The 21,058-nt window shown below is 42.1% G+C and overlaps 1 protein-coding gene across 4 annotated transcripts in view; it reads left to right on the forward strand.

Annotated features, from left to right (window-relative positions):
* Positions 1-21,058, forward strand: part of ece2 (endothelin converting enzyme 2) — a 72,176-nt gene that overhangs the window by 40,521 nt on the left and 10,597 nt on the right. For all 4 annotated transcript variants that reach the window (XM_008116234.3, XM_008116233.2, XM_003224331.4 and 1 more), the window contains 5 exons: positions 48-113; positions 5,040-5,228; positions 18,202-18,344; positions 19,967-20,081; positions 20,495-20,605. In XM_008116234.3, coding sequence (XP_008114441.3) covers positions 48-113; positions 5,040-5,228; positions 18,202-18,344; positions 19,967-20,081; positions 20,495-20,605 — 624 coding nt within the window. The remainder of the gene's footprint in view (positions 1-47; positions 114-5,039; positions 5,229-18,201; positions 18,345-19,966; positions 20,082-20,494; positions 20,606-21,058) is intronic.

A 21,058-nucleotide genomic window follows, 5' to 3' on the forward strand; every position in this document is an offset into this window, starting at 1 on the left:
GGACATTCTGGCACCTGGACTCATTGGTTCCTTTTTATGTATGGCAGCTGGATCAGTCGGGCCTTTTCTTGCCCTCGCGGGATTACTACCTGAACAAGACGGCCAATGAGAAGGTAAGAAGCCACAAACAAGCCGCCCATGCTTGCACCCATCAATTTCTCCACTCATAAGAACCACCATCACACACATATCTACAGATCTGAATTTTTGCGCTTCACAAAAAGGAAAACATCTTTGGGGTGGCCATGTAGGATACTATTAAGCATCAGCCCATCATGTCATTCCAGGTGAGACACAGAGATGGAATGAGTCCTGAAACTGAACAGAAAAGCAAAGAAAAAACGAACTACAGTAGAGTCTCACTTATCCAAGCTAAACGGGCCAGCAGAACCTTGGATAAGCGAATATCTTGGATAATAAGGAGGGATTAAGGAAAAGCCTATTAAACATCAAATTAGGTTATGATTTTACAAATTAAGCACCAAAACATCATGTTATACAACAAATTTGACAGAAAAAGTAGTTCAATATTCAATAATGTTATGTTGTAATTACTGTCTTTACAAATTTAGCACCAAAATATCACAATACAGTAGAGTCTCACTTATCCAACGTTCTGGATTATCCAACGCATTTTTGTAGTTAATGTTTTCAATACATCATGATATTTTGGTGCTATTCTGCCTTGGTCAGACCACACCTGGAATACTGTGTCCAATTTTGGGCACCACAGTTGAAGGGAGATGTTGACAAGCTGGAAAGCGTCCAGAGGAGGGCGACTAAAATGATTAAGGGTCTGGAGAACAAGCCCTATGAGGAGCGGCTTAAAGAGCTGGGCATGTTTAGCCTGCAGAAGAGAAGGCTGAGAGGAGACATGATAGCCATGTACAAATACGTGAAGGGAAGTCATAGGGAGGAGGGAACAAGCTTGTTTTCTGCTGCCCTGGAGACTAGGACACGGAACAATGGCTTCAAACTACAGGAAAGGAGATTCCACCTGAACATCAGGAAGAACTTCCTCACAGTGAGGGCTGTTTGGCAGTGGAACTCTCTCCCCGGGGCCGTGGTGGAGGCTCCTTCCTTGGAGGCTTTTAAGCAGAGGCTGGATGGCCATCTGTCGGGGGTGCTTTGAATGCGATTCCTGCTTCTTGGCAGGGGGTTGGACTGGATGGCTCATGAGGTCTCTTCCAACTCTACTATTCTATGATTCTATGATTCTATGATTCTAAATTTGTAAATACAGTAATTACTACATAGCTTTACTGCGCATTGAACTACTTTTTCGGTCAGATTTGTTGTATAACGTGATGTTTTGGTGCTTAATTTGTAAAATCATAACCTAATTCGATGTTTAATAGGCTTTTCCTTAATACCTCCTTATTATCCAACATATTCACTTATCCAACATTCTGCCAGCCTGTTTATGTTGGATAAGTGAGACTCTACTGTATATTGAAAACATTGACTACAAAAATGCATTGGATAATCCAGAAGCTTGGATAAGTGAGTCTTGGATAAGTGAGACTCTACTGTATAACTTTGGCCAAAGAATCCATGAGGCATCAAAACCATTTTGGAAAAATTCAGGGTCTTGCTTTGTGAGCCATGATTTTAAAACTGTTTTAACGTCATTCAAGTCATTGAATCTGAAACCACGTAGGTTGTCTTTCAGAGGTCCAAACAGGTAAAAGCCAGAAGGAGACAAATCAAGGCTGTAGGGTGGGTGAGGCACTACTGACCAGCCCGTTTTTGCAATCATTTGGGTTGTGAAAAACGGCATGTGTGGGCTTTCAATGTTTTGGGACACATAGGGTGTTATTCTTGCTGATTTTCTGCAACATGGTGACACAATCAACAGCAAAACCTATGTAACCACTCTGAAGAAACTTAAGGAGGCAATAAGAAAGAAGCAACCACTAAAAGATGTTTGTTCCATCAAGTTTCATCACGATAATGAACGCACACATGCCATTTTTCACAACCCAGGTGATTGCAAAAATTGGCTGATCAGTAGTGCCTCACTCACCTTACAGCCCTGATTTGGCCCCTTCTGACTTTTACCTGTTTGGACCTCTGAAAGACAACCTACGTGGTTTCAGATTAATTGACCTGAATGACGTTAAAACAGCTTTAAAATCATGGGTCACGAAGCAAGATCAGAATTTTTGCAAAATGGTTTTTATATCTGGGTTAAACGATGGTGCAAATGTGTACAAATTGATGGTGATTATGTTGAACGGCTACAATCTGTAGCAACTTCTGCTGTTATATGCTCATTCATAATGTTTTTATGACATAGGAGGCAAAACATTTTGACCTACCCTTGTACCAAGATTCAATATTACTTTCCGTCCCTAATTTACAGGCAATGGCTGAGATACATGAAGTTTATTCTGAGTATCACTATTTCATAGGGCTTCAAAGCTATAAAGAAAAAGGCAAAGTGTGAATGAGCCACATATATTATCCAATGCATACATTGTAATTTTTATCTATGTGGCCTGCTCAGAATAAAGGCAGAAATTGTTTGCAAAGGGTCTGTAGCGATAACATTAGATGGGGAGGCCCTGTGTACATTATGTTACATTTGCAGCACTTCTAGCATAGCACAAAATGCAGATCCCTGAAAAACAATACAAGTCATGAGTGGGATATCAACTATTGTTAACTTAATCAGGCTAGTAACTACAATTAAGTCTTCTTTTAGGCACTAGACAACCACAAGTCTCCTTTAGTTAACATTTTCCTTTCACCATGATAGTAATGTTTCCATTTTTAAAAAAAGTTCTGCTAAGTTTTATGGGCTTTTCACTTGGTTTTCACATTGCTTTCTGTTGATTTTATCATTGTGCTTTATTGTTCTGTTGTTTCATTAGTGTGTGTTTTATGGTGTGTGGCTTTTACTATCTGGAAGCTGCTTTGAGAATGTTTGTTAAATTGAAAGATGGGATATAAATACCTTAAACAAAGAAGCAAATGCTTCCGAGCACATCTTAGTAGCCACCAGAGGCTAGAAATGCCTCGGTTTAAATATATATAGAAATGAAAAGCAGCAGAAATTCTCAGGAGCGTTTGGCTCCCATTCCAAACACAGAACCGCAGAGTTATAAAGGAGCCCAAATTAAGGTGAAGATGAGCAGATTATGAAAGCAATGAGATACTATTTTCAGCCGCATCGCTTTGCTATTGCCATATTGGCTATGCCACAGGCCAGAATGAACGGAGAACGGTAGTGCTGTAGGGTTGCTTTTGCCTTTTATGTGTTTCAAGGTACCAAGGCTCTCATTGGGGAAAGCAGGTTTTCTCTCTGTGTTCTGTTCACATATCTTCCAAAAATGGACAGATGAAAAAGCAAGGGAAACGTGGCCAATCAGAATGTGGTCAAGATGGCAAGTGCTATTAGTAAAGAAGAGCACACAAGAGCTAGGAGAGGCTGCAGCAGTTTGCTTTTGCATCTGGAAAAGCAGGATTCCAACCCACTTCTTTCTTCTACCCACTCTTTAAGTTTGTTAAATGCTGTTTGAACTCAGTTCACAACAATACAGTTTGACACCACTTGAACTATAGCTCAATGCTATAGCATCCTGGGTGTTGCACCCGAAGGCAGCGTGAGCACTGGAAACCAAACAGAGACCAATAATCATATAATATCTTTATTAAAACAATAATAAATTCAGGAAAGAATAAGTGGAAAGGATGAGTGAGCAATAGTCCTTTAAGGAATGGTATGAATTAGTCCAAAGAGTTGAAGAGATATGTCCAATATTATTGTTCAAAGTCCAGAAACCGAAACATGCTCAAAACTGTTGATAAGTTCTTGAGCGGGGAAAACAACAAGAAAGCAGGAGTGAATGACAAGGTCCAAAGTCACTAGGAAGTCTTGGGTTTCAAGGCAGGCAGAGGACAAAGTTTCAGAGGATTCAGGAACAAGGCAAGGACGTGAATTTACTCCGGATTAAATCAGGAGTTGCGGCTCGGCTTGGCCGCCAGGAACAGGAGACTCGGCTTGGTGAAATCAGGGAACTGGAAACAGTGAAGTGTTCTCAGAAGGCGCTACGTTGACACCACACATTGTTCACAGTGCAAGACACTTTTATAGAACTTAGATCTAATAACAGCAAAGGGAAACCAACTCCTCAAAGGTTCCCAAGACAATCTGCTATCCAGTATCCCCTCTAGATGCCAATCATTGACTCCTTTGAAACTGTTGTTTCTGAGATCTCTGTTGATGCAAAAACTCCCTTCTGTTAAAGGATACATTCCCTGGGGAACTCGGTACATCTGGTTCTACCATGGGAGTAATGTTATCAGTATCTCTCCCAATTAAGGAAACATCAGAGCTATCCACAGCTGGGGTCTGTTATTGGAAGGAGCTCAGCGGAGAACTGGGTAAAAAATCAGAATAAGCTTCATCCTGGTCAAAGTTCATTTCTGAACCAGGTTCAGAACTCAAAGGTGGCTGGGGTATAACACTGGGTATGGTAATTTAGTGATGCACCGGCTCTCTTGGACAGAGAAGGTGAAACACAGTGTAAAACTACAACTGCCATGATTCCATAGCATTGAGAAGTTAAAGTGGTGTCAAACTACATTAATTCCACAGTGTAGTTGCACCCTATGATTTCATCCATTTCTGGTAGGCCAGACAGCCTGAAGTCCATCATTCCTTTCTCTCTCCAAGAGCTAATGCTTAGCACACTGCCTATACTGGTACAGTGGTTCCATGGATAGCAAAGCCCTTGAAAGTGGATATGCCAGCTTGTTCTCAATTATAGACTTAAGGCAGGCTCAGTTCAAAGAATCTGGTCACAGGAGCTTCTATCCTTTCAGATTCTGGGATTTTGACAGTAGTTTTGGGCTCCTTCCTCCCTTGGCACCATTGGTTCTTTGACCTCTGTATCCATGTGATTGTGAAGGCACCATGATGAATTGAAATGTCAGGAGGATATGTTGTGTATATATGTTGGGAGGGACTTTGCTGTCCTGTGATGCCTTCCAATGCCCTGAAATCCCCCAGATGTTTTGTCTTACTGTGGTAGGTGCTGGCTGCCTACCTGGATTACATGGTGGAGCTGGGGATGCTCCTAGGTGGAGCCAGAGCATCCACAGAGGAGCAGATGCAGCAGGTGCTGGAGCTGGAGATCCAGCTGGCCAACCTCACCGTGCCCCAAGATGAACGCCGGGATGATGAGAAGATTTACCACAAGTTAACCATTGCCGATCTGCAGGTGAGTCCTGGCTGGACAAGGCCGGTTGTGGAAGAGGTACCTGGGAGTGGGGTTGGGTGGCCAATAAGGGTGAGCAGAACCCTTTTTGGATTTGATTGAGCTCTTGTGGAATGACAAATAGAAGGTACTTTGGAAATCAAGAAACATTACTTGGGATCTTTAACCCAAACAAAGGTATGCTATTAAGACTTATCTAAACCGAGAGCTTTCCACATGTAGGTCCTGTCATCCACAGTCATTGAGCAGGGTTTTTGGGGATTTGTGCCCTAAGTAATCTTGACAGCCTTAAATTGAAGAGGCTTTCCATGATCTGAGGACCTCCATCTATCGCGAGGACAGTGAAAAGACACAAAAACATCCCAGTAGTATTGCTTCTGATGGTATGGTTCACAAATGGATTTTGTGGTGGTTGCGATCGAGATTCTGGCACTGAGTGGCTGGACTTGCTATCGTGCCACAAAGGTGACAACAGGACGAATAGATGAATCTAGAAGATTGGAAAATAGCAGTTAGATGCCTAAGAAGGCCATAAGCCAAGGAGAAGAAAAGAGGATAGTATGTGAAGTAGAAGGGTATTAATATAGAACAGCTTTCTGCAACATGACCCCTTTCCAATATGTTGGAATATGTTGGATTGTATCTACTGTCATCTCTACCTACTATGGTTACTGCAGGGATGGGACTTGTGTAGCTCTACTGTTGTTGCTGGATTGCAGCTCCTACGTAATAGTCCCAGCTGGCATTATTATTGGCAAAAATAATAATAATATTGAGAGCTGTACTCCCACCATATCTGGAGAACCACATTTCCTAGTCTATAGGAATGTTGAGGCAAGAATAAGAAACTTGAATGGGGAAGGACAACTATGAACTAGGATGGATAAAGAGGTCAGGTGTATGTAGGGAGTCAAAACCCTATATGGGAAAAATCCACAAGTAGATTTGAAATAGTCAGTTTTTGGGGTAGCCGAAGTCCCAGGTTGTGTTTCCTGAACAGCTTCAAGAAGCTGGTTGGACCACATATGGATATGATCCTGTTGATGTCCAGGAATGCTTTCCAAAAAGAAAAACAAAATTGGAAGAAGATAGGAGGCAAAATAGGAATAACAGGAAATGGGAGAATTGAATGTTACGGAGGTCACAGGATGGATGAAGTGAGGTTAGACAGTAGTTCTGGAAAGGCTTTGTGAAAGTCCTTAAGGAGAGATTTGAAGAGGAGAGAAAAGTTGACTTGACAGATAATAGACAGGAAAGGATTACTGGAGTCAGAAGCAGAGTGACAAAGAAGAGAGAGTGCAGAAGGAGACGGCAAAGGTAGCTAGCAGAAGGTCACGTCACATGGAAGCCTGCCCATTTCTACATGAGATACTCATTTCCCCTCTGGCAACAGTGCAAAAATGCTATACCTGCCATGCCATCTCCAGTCATTCTCTCTGTAACTCCTGCAACCACCTTTGTCCCCATCTGTTGAGGTGTTTACCTCTGTAGCCTTGGAAGGAGCTGGTTCTGCCCCGAGTCTCCCTCTTCCTTGAACTCTGATATTTTATTGCCAGTTGAAGAGTCATGTGTTCTAGTTTTCATCCCTTCTCCCTATCCACTTGCTTTAGAATAAGTGCATGCACTCATTCGGGTGCATAATAAAATCTTGTAGAGGCTAGAAAATGCAACATTAACGCTAGGGCTGTTGAAAGTCCAACATTGGTGGCATCTTTCAGGCTTATATCCTTGATCCTGCATTTGACTCCCTGTAAATGCAGGGACCCTCTTCCCCATTGGCTGCTTTGGACTTCAGTTTGGATATGTTTCCTTTTGGAGCGCTTTGAGAGTTGTCTCCAATCAGCTAAGATAAGAGGGTTCCTGTGGCCTCTCCCTGCTGCCTTGAGAGTTTTGAAGGGCCATTCAACCTCCATTTAGTTTCTTTGGAAACTAGACTCTTGTAGAAAGGGGCTTCATTTACAAATCTATAAGTAGAACATGCAGAGGCAAACATTATTTGTTTCTATCAGGCAGTAGATTCACTGCCTCACATTAGCTAGAGCATTATTCTAATATGCAACTGGACACTTTTGTGCAGCAGAAGAATAAAACGTTCAGCAGGAGGCCTGCTTTTGTGCACTTGGAAGTGTGGGCTTTAGTCAGGGAACAACGTTATTTCTGTGTTGTCAAAGGCTTTCATGGCCGGGATCACAGGGTTGTTGTATGTTTTCCGGGCTGTATGGCTATGTTCCAGAAGTATTCTCCCCTGATATTTTGCCCACATCTACGGCAGGCATCCTCAGAGGTTGTGAGGTATGGAGAAACTAAGCAAGGAAAGTCTATATATCTGTGGAAAGTCCAGGATGAGAGAAGACCTCTTGTCAGTTGTAGGCCAGTGTGAATGTTGTAGTTAATCACCTTAATTAGCATTGAATAGATTCATCTCCTGGCTTCTTCCTCCAACTGACAAAGAGTTCTTCTCTCACCCTAGACTTTCCACAGATATATATAAACCTTCCTTTCTTAGTTTTCCCATATACCTCACAACCTCTGAGGATGCCTGCCATAGATGTGGGCGAAACATCAGGAGAGAATACTTCTGGAACATGGCCATACAGCCCGGAAAACATACAACAACCCAACGTTATTTCTAAAAACCAATAGGTAAGAACAAGATACAAAAAGCAAACATTTCAAGATGTTTTAAGAAAGCGTGCTTAAATCATAGAATCATAGAGTTAGAAGTGACCACAAGGACCACCCAACCCAACTCTCTTCTGCCATTCAGTAACACACAAACAAAGCAATCTCAACAGATGGCCATCCAGCCTCTAGAAACCCCAGAGAAGGAGACTCCATCACACTCTGAGACATCATGTCCACTGTCAAATAGCTCATACATGAGGAAGTTCTTTATAATGTTTAACTGGAATCTCTTTTCCTACAGTTTGAATCCATTGTTCCGTGTCCTAGTCTCCAGAGCAGGGGAAAACAAGCTTGTTCTCTCATCAGTATGACATCCTTTCAAATATTGAACCATGGCTATCATGTCTCCTCAGTCTCAACCTCTTTTTCTCCATGTAAAAATACTCATCTTCCTGTGCCACTCCTCCAAGAGCTTGGTTTCTAAATCTTTGATCATTTTGGCTGCCCTTCTTTGGACACTTTCTATCTTGCCCAAGTCTTTCTTGAATTGTGGTGCCCAGAACTGGACAGAGTAACATTCCAGGTGAAGTCTGACCAAAGCAGACTATGACTTTCCTTGATCTAAACCAGTCATGGGCAAACTTTGGACCTCGAGGTGTTTTGGATTTCAACTCCCACAATTCCTAACAGCCTCAGGCTTCTTCCTGAAACCTTTGGCAATCACGGCTACCCCTGAACAATCCTTCAAGAGAAATCTCTAATCATTTCTCAGTGATAGAGCATGTACCTTACATGCAAAGACTCTAGGTGCTATACCCAATATTTCCAGGTTTGTTGTTGCTATGTGCCTTCAAGTCATTTCCAACTTATAGTGATCCTAAGGTGAATTTTTGATGAATTTTTTCGGGGGGAGATTTGTTCAGAGGTATTTGCCTTTGCCTTTCACTGAGGCTGAGGGGAAAAGACTTCTGCAAGGGGACCCAGTGGGATTCCATGACTAATTGGAGATTCGACCCTGGTCTCCAGTGTCATAATACTCAGACTATTAGACCACATAATTTCTTTCCAAGTAAGGCTGAAAAGGATCTTGGTAAATTCTGCCTATGGTTGTGTAGATGGACTTAAGGTCTTGCTGTGTATCAGTTCTAGATCAGGACATTATGAGGTTCTAGGATATCTCCAAAAAGTGTTAAATGTTCACAGTTAGATAAAACTTGAAAACGAGTGATTTTACAGGAAGTCCCCACTTTTCTGATGGGTTAGGGGCCACAGTGCTATCAGAAAGTGGAATCAGTTGGAAAGTGGAATCAGTTGGAAAGTGGAATCCAGGGTTATTTTTAGCTTGCAAATGCATTTTGGCTTCTGAAAATGTAAATACCATATATACTCGAGTATAAGCCGACCTGAATATAAGCTGAGGCACCTAATTTTACCACAAAAAAACTGGGGAAACATTGACTCCAGTATAAGCTGAGGGTGGTAAATTTCAGAAATAAAAATAGATACCAATTAATTGAGGCATCAGTAGGTTAAATGTTTTTGAATATTTACATAAAGCTCAAATTTAAGATAAGACTGTCCAACTCTAATAAAATCATTATTCTCATCTTCTTCAATATAAATGTGCTTATGTATCCTTTTAATAATAATAGAGTTAAATAATACATGTAATAATAATAATCATAAATACAGGAAAATAATACATGTAATAATAGAGTAAAATAATAAATGCAATAATAATAATAATAATAATAAGATCAGAGTGAAATAATAAATGAATTAATAATAATAATAAAATAGAGTAAAATAAATGTAATAGTAGCAACAATAATAGAGAAAAATAATAAATGTACCATATATTCTCGGGTATAAGCTGACCCAAATATAAGCCAACTAGGAACCTTACCCGAGTATAAGCAGAGGGGTTTTTTCAGTCTTAGAAAAAGGCCTGAAAAACTAGGCTTATACTCGAGTATATACAGTAAGTCATTGTATAGCACTTTAGAAAGACATGGGCCAACTTTGGCCCTCCAGGTGTTTTGGACTTCAACTCCCATAATTCCTAACAGCTGTTAGGAATTGTGGGAGTTGAAGTCCAAAACACCTGGAGGGCCAAAGTTGGCCCATGCCTGGTTTAGAGTTTGTGATAAAGCTAAAAGAGCATTTGTGTGCATCCAAGGAGTCCAGTCTTTCCATAGGGAAGTGCTGGAATGTGCCTGAAAATGCACTTTGGCTGCTGAAAAAAAATGAAAATAGCACACCATATATCACTTTTGAATGTGTGAGAAAGAGCTTTTGATTCATCCAAGGAGGGCTTCACTCTTTCCATAGATAAGCCTTGGGACCACCTACTGTATGTATGGTCAAGTAATTCTAAGTACGCCTCTTAGGAAAGAAGAACTGGGAAAAGAGAGGATCAGACTAATGGAACGTATCTGCAAGTGTTGAAAGAGGGAGGTGTCAGAAAGCGAGGCTTCAAAAGCAGGGGGATCTTAGATCTTAAACTTGCACTGGTCAGCACAGGGCACCGTTCTCTTTTCTAGCAGGAACTCGCTCACGCCCATCCCTGGTTCGTGCAGTTCCCTGAATGGCGATCCTGCTTTCTTTGGTTGCATAAGCCAAAGGCAGCCCTCCCTTCCTCCTGCCTCTTCATTAGGATTCCATCCGTGTTCTGTGAATGTCAGCAGCCCAGGAGCCTGGCAGATCTGCATCCCAACCAGCCTGAAGCTGCGGCTCTGATGCCAAGGCCAGCCTTTGGGCCGTCATCAGGCAAACTCTCTCCGAGGCAGTGATGCATAATCGCCTTCCTCGCACTTCAGCCCTCCTCTCCTTCCCTCGTATATACATACGCACAAACCCCATGGAGATCACGGCTTCGCAAAGCCTTCTGTCTACGCGTTGGTGCTACAAACATCAGAATCATGACTCTTAAAGTGGAATAGCAGCACTATAATGGTGTATTGTGAATGGGTCTCTGCTCCAACACTCCAACACGCACATCACTATATCACCATGGTTCTTTCCTATGCTGCTATTATTGTGTAGTAGAGAACTTCCAAGAAATTCTTCTTTTTGTGCTGGAAAGGAATCTCTTCCAGTAAAAAACATGTAAAGCATGTTTTTTGCAAAGACCTTGCATTTGTGGCGAAGTGCGTTAAAGCACTGAGCTGGAGACCAAAAGGTCCCAGGTTCAAACCCTGGGAGCGGAATGAGCGCCCGCTGTTAGCCCCAGCTCCTGCCAACCTAGCAGTTTGAAAACATGCCAATGTGAGTAGATCAATAGGTACCACTCGGGCGGTAAGGTAACGGCGCTCCATGCAGTCATGCCAGCCACATGGCCTTGGAGGTGTCTATGGACAATGCCAGCTCTTCGGCTTAGAAATGGAGATAAGAACCAACCCCCAGACCCGGCCACGACTGGACTTAACTTCAGGGGAAACCTTTACCTTTACCCTTAGAGAACTTCCAAGAAATCCTTCTTCTGTGCTGGAAAGGAACCTTCTCCAGTAAAACCATGCAGAGCAGTGATTTGCAAAGACCTTGCATTAAAGACCCACTTTGCATCTCCTTCCACACTGCTGTATAAAATCCACATTGAATTGGATTATATGGCAGTGTGGACTCAGATAATCCAGTTCAAAGCAGATAATTGTGGATTATCTGCCTTGATGTTCTGGCTATGTGGAAGGACTCATAGAATCAAAGAGTTGGAAGAGATTACAAGGGACATTCAGTCTAACTGCATTCTGCAGTGCAGGAATACACAATCCAAGCACTCCTGACAGATAGTCGCCCACTCTGCATATTCCACTCATAATCAGCTCTTACCTTCAGGAAGTTCTTCATAATGTTTATGTGGAATCCTTTGGGTTGCTGTGAGTGTTCCGGGATGTATGGCCATGTTCCAGAAGCATTCTCTCCTGATGTTTCACCCACATCTATGACAGGCATCCTCAGAGGTTGTGATGTCTGTTGGAAAACTATGCAAGTGTGGGTTACATACGTATCTGTGGAAGGTCCAGGGTGAGAGAAATAACTCTTGTCTGTTTGAGGCAAGAGCGAATGTTGCAGTTGGCCAGCTTGATTAGCACTGAATGGCCTTGCAGCTTCAAAGTCTGGGTTCTTTCTGCCTGGGGGAATCCTTTGTTGGGAGGTGTTAGCTGACCCGGATTGTTTCATGTTTGAAGTTCTTCTGTTTTTGGAGTGTTGTTCTTTATTTACTATCCTTATTTTGGAATTGTTTAAAACCGGTCGCCAGATTTTGTTCATTTTCATGGCTTCTTCCTTTCTGTTGAAATTGTCCACCTGCTTGTGGATTTCAGTGGCTTCTCTGTGTAGTCTGACATGGTGGTTGTTAAAGTGGTCCAGCATTTCTGTGTTCTCAAATAATATGCTGTGTCCAGCTTGGTTCATCAGGTGCTCTCTGGTTGGATTAGTCTGCAGTTACTTTCATGTTCTTTGATTCATGTTTGGGCACAGCATTTGCAATGCCATGCAATGCTAATCAAAGTGGCTAATTGGCCTATTCACATTTGCCTCGGGCAGACAAGAGTCCTTTCTCTCACCCTGGACCTTCCACAGATAAATAAACCGCACTTGCATAGTTTTCTAACACTTCCAGTTGTATCAGGCAAACTAGTTTGGCTCCCCTCTGCACTTGCAGATAAACGTGTAGCCAAATGAGAAACTCTGGGCTACAAAATTGGCCAGTAATAACAGCAATTACACATTGAGTGTAACAAGCTAGATGCCGCACTCAACAACCTCTTGGAAAGATACACAGGCATACACAGAATGAATACATCGAGAGGACAGAGGGAGATGGCTTGGGGAGTAATTATGCTTTCTGGCTACACGTTTATCCGCCTTTTCCAAGAATCAAGGTCACGGCCAGGCAGGGCAGCCCAGGACAGCTGCTTTCGCAGGAGCAAACAGGAGCTTTATGGCCCATTTGCACTAGAAAAAAGGGAGCTTAAGATGAGTCATCGTATAATAGAATCCCCTGTTATTCGCTGAAAGAAGGCAGGCTTCTTACTTGCTGACTCACACAACTTGTTGTTGAACCCTTTTCCCCAAACGAGGCTTCTCTGCGGAAGCAAAAGCAGTGAAGGTAGAGAGAGAATTAGCCATGCTTGTTGACAGCGCTGATGTAAATGTGGGAAATGGAAAGAATAGGAGGTACAGGTTTAGGTAAAGGTAAAGGTTTTCCCCTGACGTTAAGTCGAGTCGTGTCCGACCCTGGGGAGTTGGTGCTCATCTCCATTTCTAAGCCGAAGAGCCGGCGTTGTTCATAGACACCTCCAAGGTCATGTGGCCGGCATGACTGAATGGAGTGCCATTACCTTCTCTCCAAAGTGATACCCATTGATCTACTCAAATTTGCATGTTTTCGAACTGCTAGGTTGGCAGAAGCTGGGGCTAACAGCAGGAGCTGACCCCACTCCCCAGATTCAAACTGCTGACCTTTCAATCAGCGAGTTCAGCAACTCAGTGGTGCCACTGGGGTACAGGTTTAAGCATCACTTATCCAGGAATCAGAAACCCTAAACACTCCAAAATATGAAATGGTCCACACAGGTGGTTAAAATAGTGACACCTTTGCTCTCTGATAATTCAATGCACAAAAAAATACAATAAAGTATTGTATATAATTATGTGTATATGAAAGATAAATGAACTTCATGTTTAGGCTTCAGTCCCATCGCCAAGATAATACTGAAATCCAAAAGCATGTGAACAATTTCAACAAAAAGGAAGAAACTATGAAAATAAACAAAATATGGCTACCAGGGGAATACCAGACAAGAAACAATCAGGGCCAGCTAACACTTCCCAACAAAGGATTCTCCCAGGCAGAAGCAGCCAGACTTTGAAGCTGCAAAGCTATTCAATGTTAATCAAGGTGGCCAACTGCAACATTCGCTCTTGCCTCAAATAGACAATAATTATTTCTTCCACCCTGGTCCTTCCACAGATATATAAACCCTACTAGCCTAGTTTCCAACATACCTCACAATAATAATAATAGTAATAATAGTAATAATAGTAATAATAGTAATAATAGTAATAATAATAATAATAATAATAATAATAATACTTTATTGTTATATCCCACCCCATCTCCCCAAAGGAACTCAGGGCGGCTTACACAGAGACAAGCTCGAACAACAACACAGCTTAACATTACATGCACAGAATTTAACAGTAACTTAAACCTTTGAACAGTAAACAAAAATGACACAACCTCTGAGTATGCCTGTTATAGATGTGGGTGAAACTTCAGGAGAGAATGCTTCTGGAACATGGCCATACAGCCCGGAAAACTGACAGCAACCCAGTGATTCTGAACATGAAAGCCTTTGACAATCTGTATTATGTTAGTTGCCTTGTTAAAGAGACCGGGAAGGAGGGAGATTTAAGCCACTGTAAATGGTCTGGGATGCGTCAGTTAGAATTTAAATATGTCAGTTGAATTTAATTTAATTGAATCTGCATACATCAACAGCCCAGTGGAACAGGAAGAAACTTCTAAGAGCTCCCTATTAAAGTGGACAAGAGTCCTTGCTTATTTCAGGGTTAGTTAAAGAAGGGATTCTTGCATTTGTAGTCCCAAAACATGACTTTCACAAGTCTGGGTACCAAAATCCCATGATATACAATAGCCTAGCATAGTGCCCTTTATATAAAACTAGCTGTGCCCGGCCACGCGTTGCTGTGGCATTGTCTGGTGGTGTTGGTGAGAAATTGTTGAGGTAGTGGTGGTATTCCTTCTACCATGCAGGAGGACACAATCCAAGCACTCCTGACAGATGGCCATCCAGCCTCTACATAATAATGATTATGAAGATGATGATAATAATAATAATAATAATAATAATAATAATAATAATAATAATAATAGAAGCATAGAATCCAAGAGTTTGCAGAGACCGCTAAGGACCATCCAGCCCAACCCTTTCTACTATGCAGCAGGACACAATCCAAGCATTCACAACACATGGACAATGTATAAAAACTATACACTACTACACAGGGACATAGACCCTACAACAGACATTCAATACCACCACTACCTCAACAAGTTCTCACCACCACCACCAGACAACACCACAGCAACGCGTGGCCGGGCACAGCTAGTAAGATTATAAATGGGTAATATAGCTGTGTGGAAGGGCCTTGAGTCTACACTGCCATATAATCTAGTTAAAATCAGATAATCTGTATCTTATAGGCAGTGTGGAAGAGGCCTGGTGCCTAACTCTGCCTGTCCCCTGGGCTGAGTAGGTTGCTAGGAGACCAAGTGGGTGGAGCTTAGCCCTCTAACTGGCAGCAATTGGATAAAAACAATTATTCCTTTCCCTCTAATTAGGACTTTATTTTTCTTTTCTTTTTGTTGTATCAACCTAGAGCCGTGGATGATGGGTTGTGTTGTCAAATTTCGAGGTTGGGGGGCCTGTAGTTTTGTTGTTTTGTCCAGTGCCCTGATTCCATCACTCTTATATATATATAGATGGTCAGATTTTTTGCTTTTTTGGATTTGTCTTTTTGGGGGGGTGACATTTCCACCCAGTGGAGGCTGAATCTGTGGATACAGAGGCCTGGCTGGCTTCTGCGTAATGTTCCCATCCGGCCCCTCCTTGCTCAGCATCCATCATCTCAGCTCTCCTGGCAGCCAGACCTGCTTCCTTCCTCACTCACTGGTTGCTAAGCGACATGTCGCCGTGGTAACGGGAAGACAAGTGAAATCTTGTGTGCAAAGTGATGCTGCAGGAGTCCAAAGCTCAGCCTGTTCTGGGTGGGGCTGGATCCAGCATCTGGGAAAGAGGAGCCTGGCAGAAATAAATTAATCCCAGCATTAAAATGTGGGGTTTATAGCTGGCTCCCATATCAGCAAGGCCACTCCTGATTTTAGTCTGAACTGTAAATGGTTTTCTCAAGGTGCATTCCAAACCTATGGATACATCAATAGGTTCGGAATGTTTTAAGTTTGCAATAAAATCCAGGGACGATTTAGCATGCTCACCAAGGATGCGATTTTTGAAGTTTGTCTGAACTTTAAAACATTATTCAATGATTTGAAACTACAGTAGAGTCTCACTTATCCAACATAAACGGGCTGGCAGAATGCTGGATAAGCGAATATGTTGGATAATAAGGAGAGATTAAGAAAAAGTGTATTAAACCTCAAAATAGGTTATGATTTTACAAATTAAGCACCAAAACATCATGTTATACAACAAATTTGACAGAAAAAGTGGTTCATACCCAGTAATGCTATGTAGTAATTACTGTATTTACGAATTTAGCACCAAAATATCACAATGCATTGAGAACATTGGATAAGTGAGACTCTATTGTATTTCTCAATAGGGTGAATGCCTTGTATATCTCCTTTACAATGTGTTGTCGAAAGCTTGCATGGCCAGGATCACTGGATTGCTATGAGTTTTCCGGGCTGTATGACCATGTTCCAGAAGCATTCTCTCCTGAAATTTCACCCACATCTATGGAAAGCATCCTCAGAAGTTGTGAGGTCTTGTATATCTGTGGAATGATGTCCAGGGTGGAAGAAAGAACTCTTGTCTGTTTGAGGCGAGTGTGAATGTTGCAATTGGCCACCTTGATTAGCATTGAATAGCCTTTCAACTTCAAAGCTTGGCTGCTTCCTGCCTGAGGGAATCCTTCATTAGGAAGCGTTAGCTGGCCCTGATTGTTTCCTGTCTGGAATTCTCCTGTTTTCTGAATGTTGTTCTTTATGTACGGTCCTATTTCTAGAGTTTTTAAAAATACTGTTAGCCAGATTTTGTTCATTTTCATGGTTTCCTCCTTTATGTTGCATTTGTCCACATCCTCGGAGATTTCAATGGCTTTTCTGTGTAGTCTAAAATGGTGGTTGTTAGAGTGGTCCAGCATTTCTGTATTCTCAAATAACAACAAAGTATTCTCTGAGGCAGGAAGCAGCCAGGCTTTGAATCTGCAAGGCCATTCAATGCTAATCAAGTTGGCCAATTGCAACATTTACACTTGCCTCCAACAGACAAGAGTTCTTTCTTCCACCCTGGACTTTCCACAGATATATAAACCCCACTGGGCTGGTTTCCAACAGACCTCACAACCTCTGAGTATGCCTGCCATAGATGTGGTTAAAACGTCAGGAGAGAATGCTTCTGTGAACATGGTCATACAGACAGGAAAACTCACAGCAACCCAGATAACACAATTGTGTTACCTTGATTAGCATTGAATTGCCTTTCAGCGTCAATTCCCTAATTTCCAACAGACCTCACAACCTCTGAGGATGCCTGCCATAGATGTCGGTGAAACATCAGGAGAGAATGCTTCTGGAACATGTTCATGCAGAATCCATGAATAATCAAATTTGCCGAAGTAATATCTGTTAACTGTAGAAAGGGCTGATGGTAAATCCATAGTTACATATGGCATATTATAGTGGATTCAAATGCCACAAATTAGCAAGCTTTTGGAGCACCCGGTGGCCAAGGGGATAAAAGCCTTGTGACTTGAAGGTTGGGTTGCTGACCTGAAAGCTGCCAGGTTCGAATCCCACCCGGGGAGAGTGCGGATGAGCTCCCTCTATCAGCTCCAGCTCCATGCGGGGACATGAGAGAAGCCTCCCACAAGGATGGTAAAACATCAAAACATCCGGGCATCCCCTGGGCAACGTCCTTGCAGACGGCCAATTCTTTCACTCCAGAAGCAACTCCGGTTGCTCCTGACACACACACACAAAAAAAGCAAGCTTTTGAATCCTCCAGAATTCTACCTTAGGCTGAATATTAATACAAATAAATAATTGAAGCCTTGAAAGGACAAAGTCTGGTTTTTTTTTTTTTTTGCATTCTTAAGGTAACTGTACGAGTTGACTGCAATCGTTGGATATATTTTAAAAAAAAAACAACTCAAGAGTTGTGTAGCATCTTTAAAAGTGACAGATTTATTTCGGGCTGAGTGTTTGTGGGTTGAACTGGCTTGTAATCTACAGAAGCTCACGCTAACATAAATCTCTCGGTCATAAAGATGCCACAAGATGCTTCATTAGTTTGCCAGAACAAACGAATGCAGCTGTCCTTTGGTTAATTGGATCCAGGGCTCTTTTGGCACGATGCACACCTCCAGTTGCAACAAACCTCTTTCTGAGGCTCCGACAGTGATTCAGATCTATCTCTTGTCTTCAGCTGGAGCTTAGCAAACCAAGAAAGCTTTCACTACTTTTGAAAAAACTGCATGACACCACAACCCTCAGGCAGGCACCTTTATTTTCCTTTTGCAAAAACAAAAGTGAATATTAAAAAAACCCCTCAAGTTCTGAATCTATTCCCGTCTTCTTCAGGTTCTTGCCAATGGCATTGACTGGCTGGACTTCATCTCCTCCTTCCTTTCGCCGCTTGAACTAACGGATGCAGAGCCGGTGGTGGTTTATGGCAAAGAATATTTGGAGCAAGTCTCCCAGCTCATCAATAACACAGACAAAAGGTACCAGATGAATATCTGAGAAGGGTTTTTTCCTATTTATGGTTGGACCTGTGCATCTAGCTCAGGCATGGGCAAACTTCGGCCCTCCAGGTTTTTTTTGACTTCAACTCTTACAATTCCTAACAGCTGGTAGACTGAAGTTTGCCCATGCCGAATCTAGAGGTTCTGCATAGAGTATGCTTTCACGTGCTGGCTTGGGAATTGTGGGACCTCTAGTCCACAACATGAACATCTCCAAGCTCTGCTATGGCTGGTAAAGCTGGATTGCTAATAGCAGAGGGAGTCAATGTGGTGCCATGCTTTGAGTATTGAACCTGGATTCATGGTTTGACTCTCCGTTTTGTCATGGAAATCCGCTGAGTGACCTTGGCCAAGTCACACTATCTCAGCCTCCAAGGAAGGCAATGGCAAAACCCCATCTGAACAAACCTTGCCGAGAGAACCCTATGATAAGCTTGCCTTAGGACTGCCATAAGTTGGAAATGACTTGAAGGCACACAATATTATTGCAACGGCAAACTCCCATCTGAACAAACCTTGCTAAGAGAACCTTATGATTGTTAGGATTTTCTGGGTGTTAGGGAAAACTACCCCAAAACAGCAGAGCTTCCAAAATATGCAAAAACAGGATACCGATAGTTGAGCATTCAGTTCACAGCAAGCAGAGCATGAAGTGCCATGTGGCTATAAATCATTTAGGATGCAAACATGCAGAGTTCTGTCTTTAAAATTACAAGAGGTTTATCTATACAGTAGAGTCTCGCTTATTCAACGTAAAGGGGCCGGCAGAATGTTGGATAAGCGAATATGTTGGATAATAAGGAGAGATTAAGGAAAAGCCTATTAAACATCAAATTAGGTTATGATTTTACAAATTAAGCACCAAAACATCATGTTATACAACAAATTTAACAGAAAAAGTAGTTCAATACACAGTAATGCTATGTAGTAATTACTGTATTTACGAATTTAGCACCAAAATATCATGATGTATTGAAAACATTGACTACAAAAATGCGTTGGATAATCCAGAACGTTGGATAAGTGAGACTCTACTGTATTTCTTAAGAGTAAATAACTGGGTCTGAGCTATACTAATTGATCCCAGCTCTTCTAGAGTTCAAAAGAGAGGGGAAAATCATCAAGCATTACATCTCTCCTGATACACAAGCAGAGAGAGATCTCAAAACACACAGCACACACCAAGAAGGCCAAAGACAAGAGGCATGCACCTGAAAAGTATTCATTCTACACAACCAATCGCAATGAGAGCAGAAACAGAGAGGAGAGAAGAAATAGATACATTCCAACTGTCATACAGGAGACAAGGGGGAAGGGATTTCCCTCAACCTGATCTAAGCTAACTAACTCCTCATTGAGGACTGGAGACTTGGGCGGTGTTTGGTTGAATTCCAACAATGATAGGGTTGCTTTTGGGCTACTGAAATTTGGAAATGACTTGCACCCAATAAAACTGTAATACATTACAGGGTGGATGAGGGTCATGGGTTGGATGGTGGCCCTTCGAGGCTATTTTGTGGGTTCCTGAAAAGCCCACGAGATACCCATGAAGACATGGCCAAAGCTAGGCTTTCCATATAGTTCTGCCCATTCCTTTGCAGCGTCTTGAACAATTACATGATTTGGAACCTGGTTCAGAAAATGGCATCCAGCCTGGATCAACGGTTTGAGACGGCCCAGGAGAAGCTCTTGGAGTCTCTTTATGGAACCAAGAAGGTGAGCAGTAGGTTCTGGAGTAAGGGCAAGAGGCAGAGAATCCACTCCCTGAGCTGCACCTAAAGCACCCCTTGCCTTGCCCATTTGGAGAGGGCTTCTGCTTGGGCTGTCTGAAAATGAGCCCTTGCCCATCTGGCTTGGACCCACCTTTGTGTTCTTGATTTACTCATATTAATTGGACATGGAGCCATAGGTAGTCACTCTATTTCTAGAGCAGCCCCTCCTTGTATGGCAGGTATGGGAAAACTTTAACTCTCCAGGTGTTTTGGATTTCAAATCCCACAATTCCTAACAGCCAACCAGCTGTTGAAGTCCAATGTTTGCCCAATCCTTTTATATGGTCTTGTGAACTATACTTTGGAGCTCCATTCTTCTGTAGGTCTCACTTTGTTTCTCTCTTTCTTTCCCTGGAGTCCTGCACCCCTCGCTGGCAAACCTGCATTTCCAACACGGATGACACTTTGGGGTTTGCCTTGGGATCGTTGTTTGTAAAAGCCACCTTCGACCGACACAGCAAGCAGATCGTGAGTATCTTCTGAGTGGAAAGAATATTTGAACAAAAGGATTGAAAAAGTTGTTACTTGAAGAATCCCAGTGGAACAGGAAACTTCATAGTTTGTGGTTGGGTAAAGTTTGCATATAGTTATTTTGCACAAATGCCAGCATTTTCTGGGCAGAAAATAATATTTCCACGCAGAAGTGCTACTTTTTGTGCAAATACTATTTCTATGCAGAAAACGATTTGGTGGGGAAAATATTCTGCAGAGATTTTGCATGTGGTTTTGCATTGAAAAAAGTATTTTGTTTAAAGAGTATTTTCTGAACATAATTTCTTTTGCCAAAAAATGTAATTTCCTGCAATGATAATGCAGTTTTCCCATTGTTTATTTTGAACAGAATAAAACTCAAATTCAAAAACAGTTTTTGAAAACTACACAGTGGGAAGGAAATGGCTAAAATTACTGTTACTTCCATTG

The sequence above is a fragment of the Anolis carolinensis genome, chromosome 3 (genome assembly GCF_035594765.1).
Source record: "Anolis carolinensis isolate JA03-04 chromosome 3, rAnoCar3.1.pri, whole genome shotgun sequence".
Classification (NCBI taxonomy): Eukaryota; Metazoa; Chordata; class Lepidosauria; order Squamata; family Dactyloidae; genus Anolis; species Anolis carolinensis.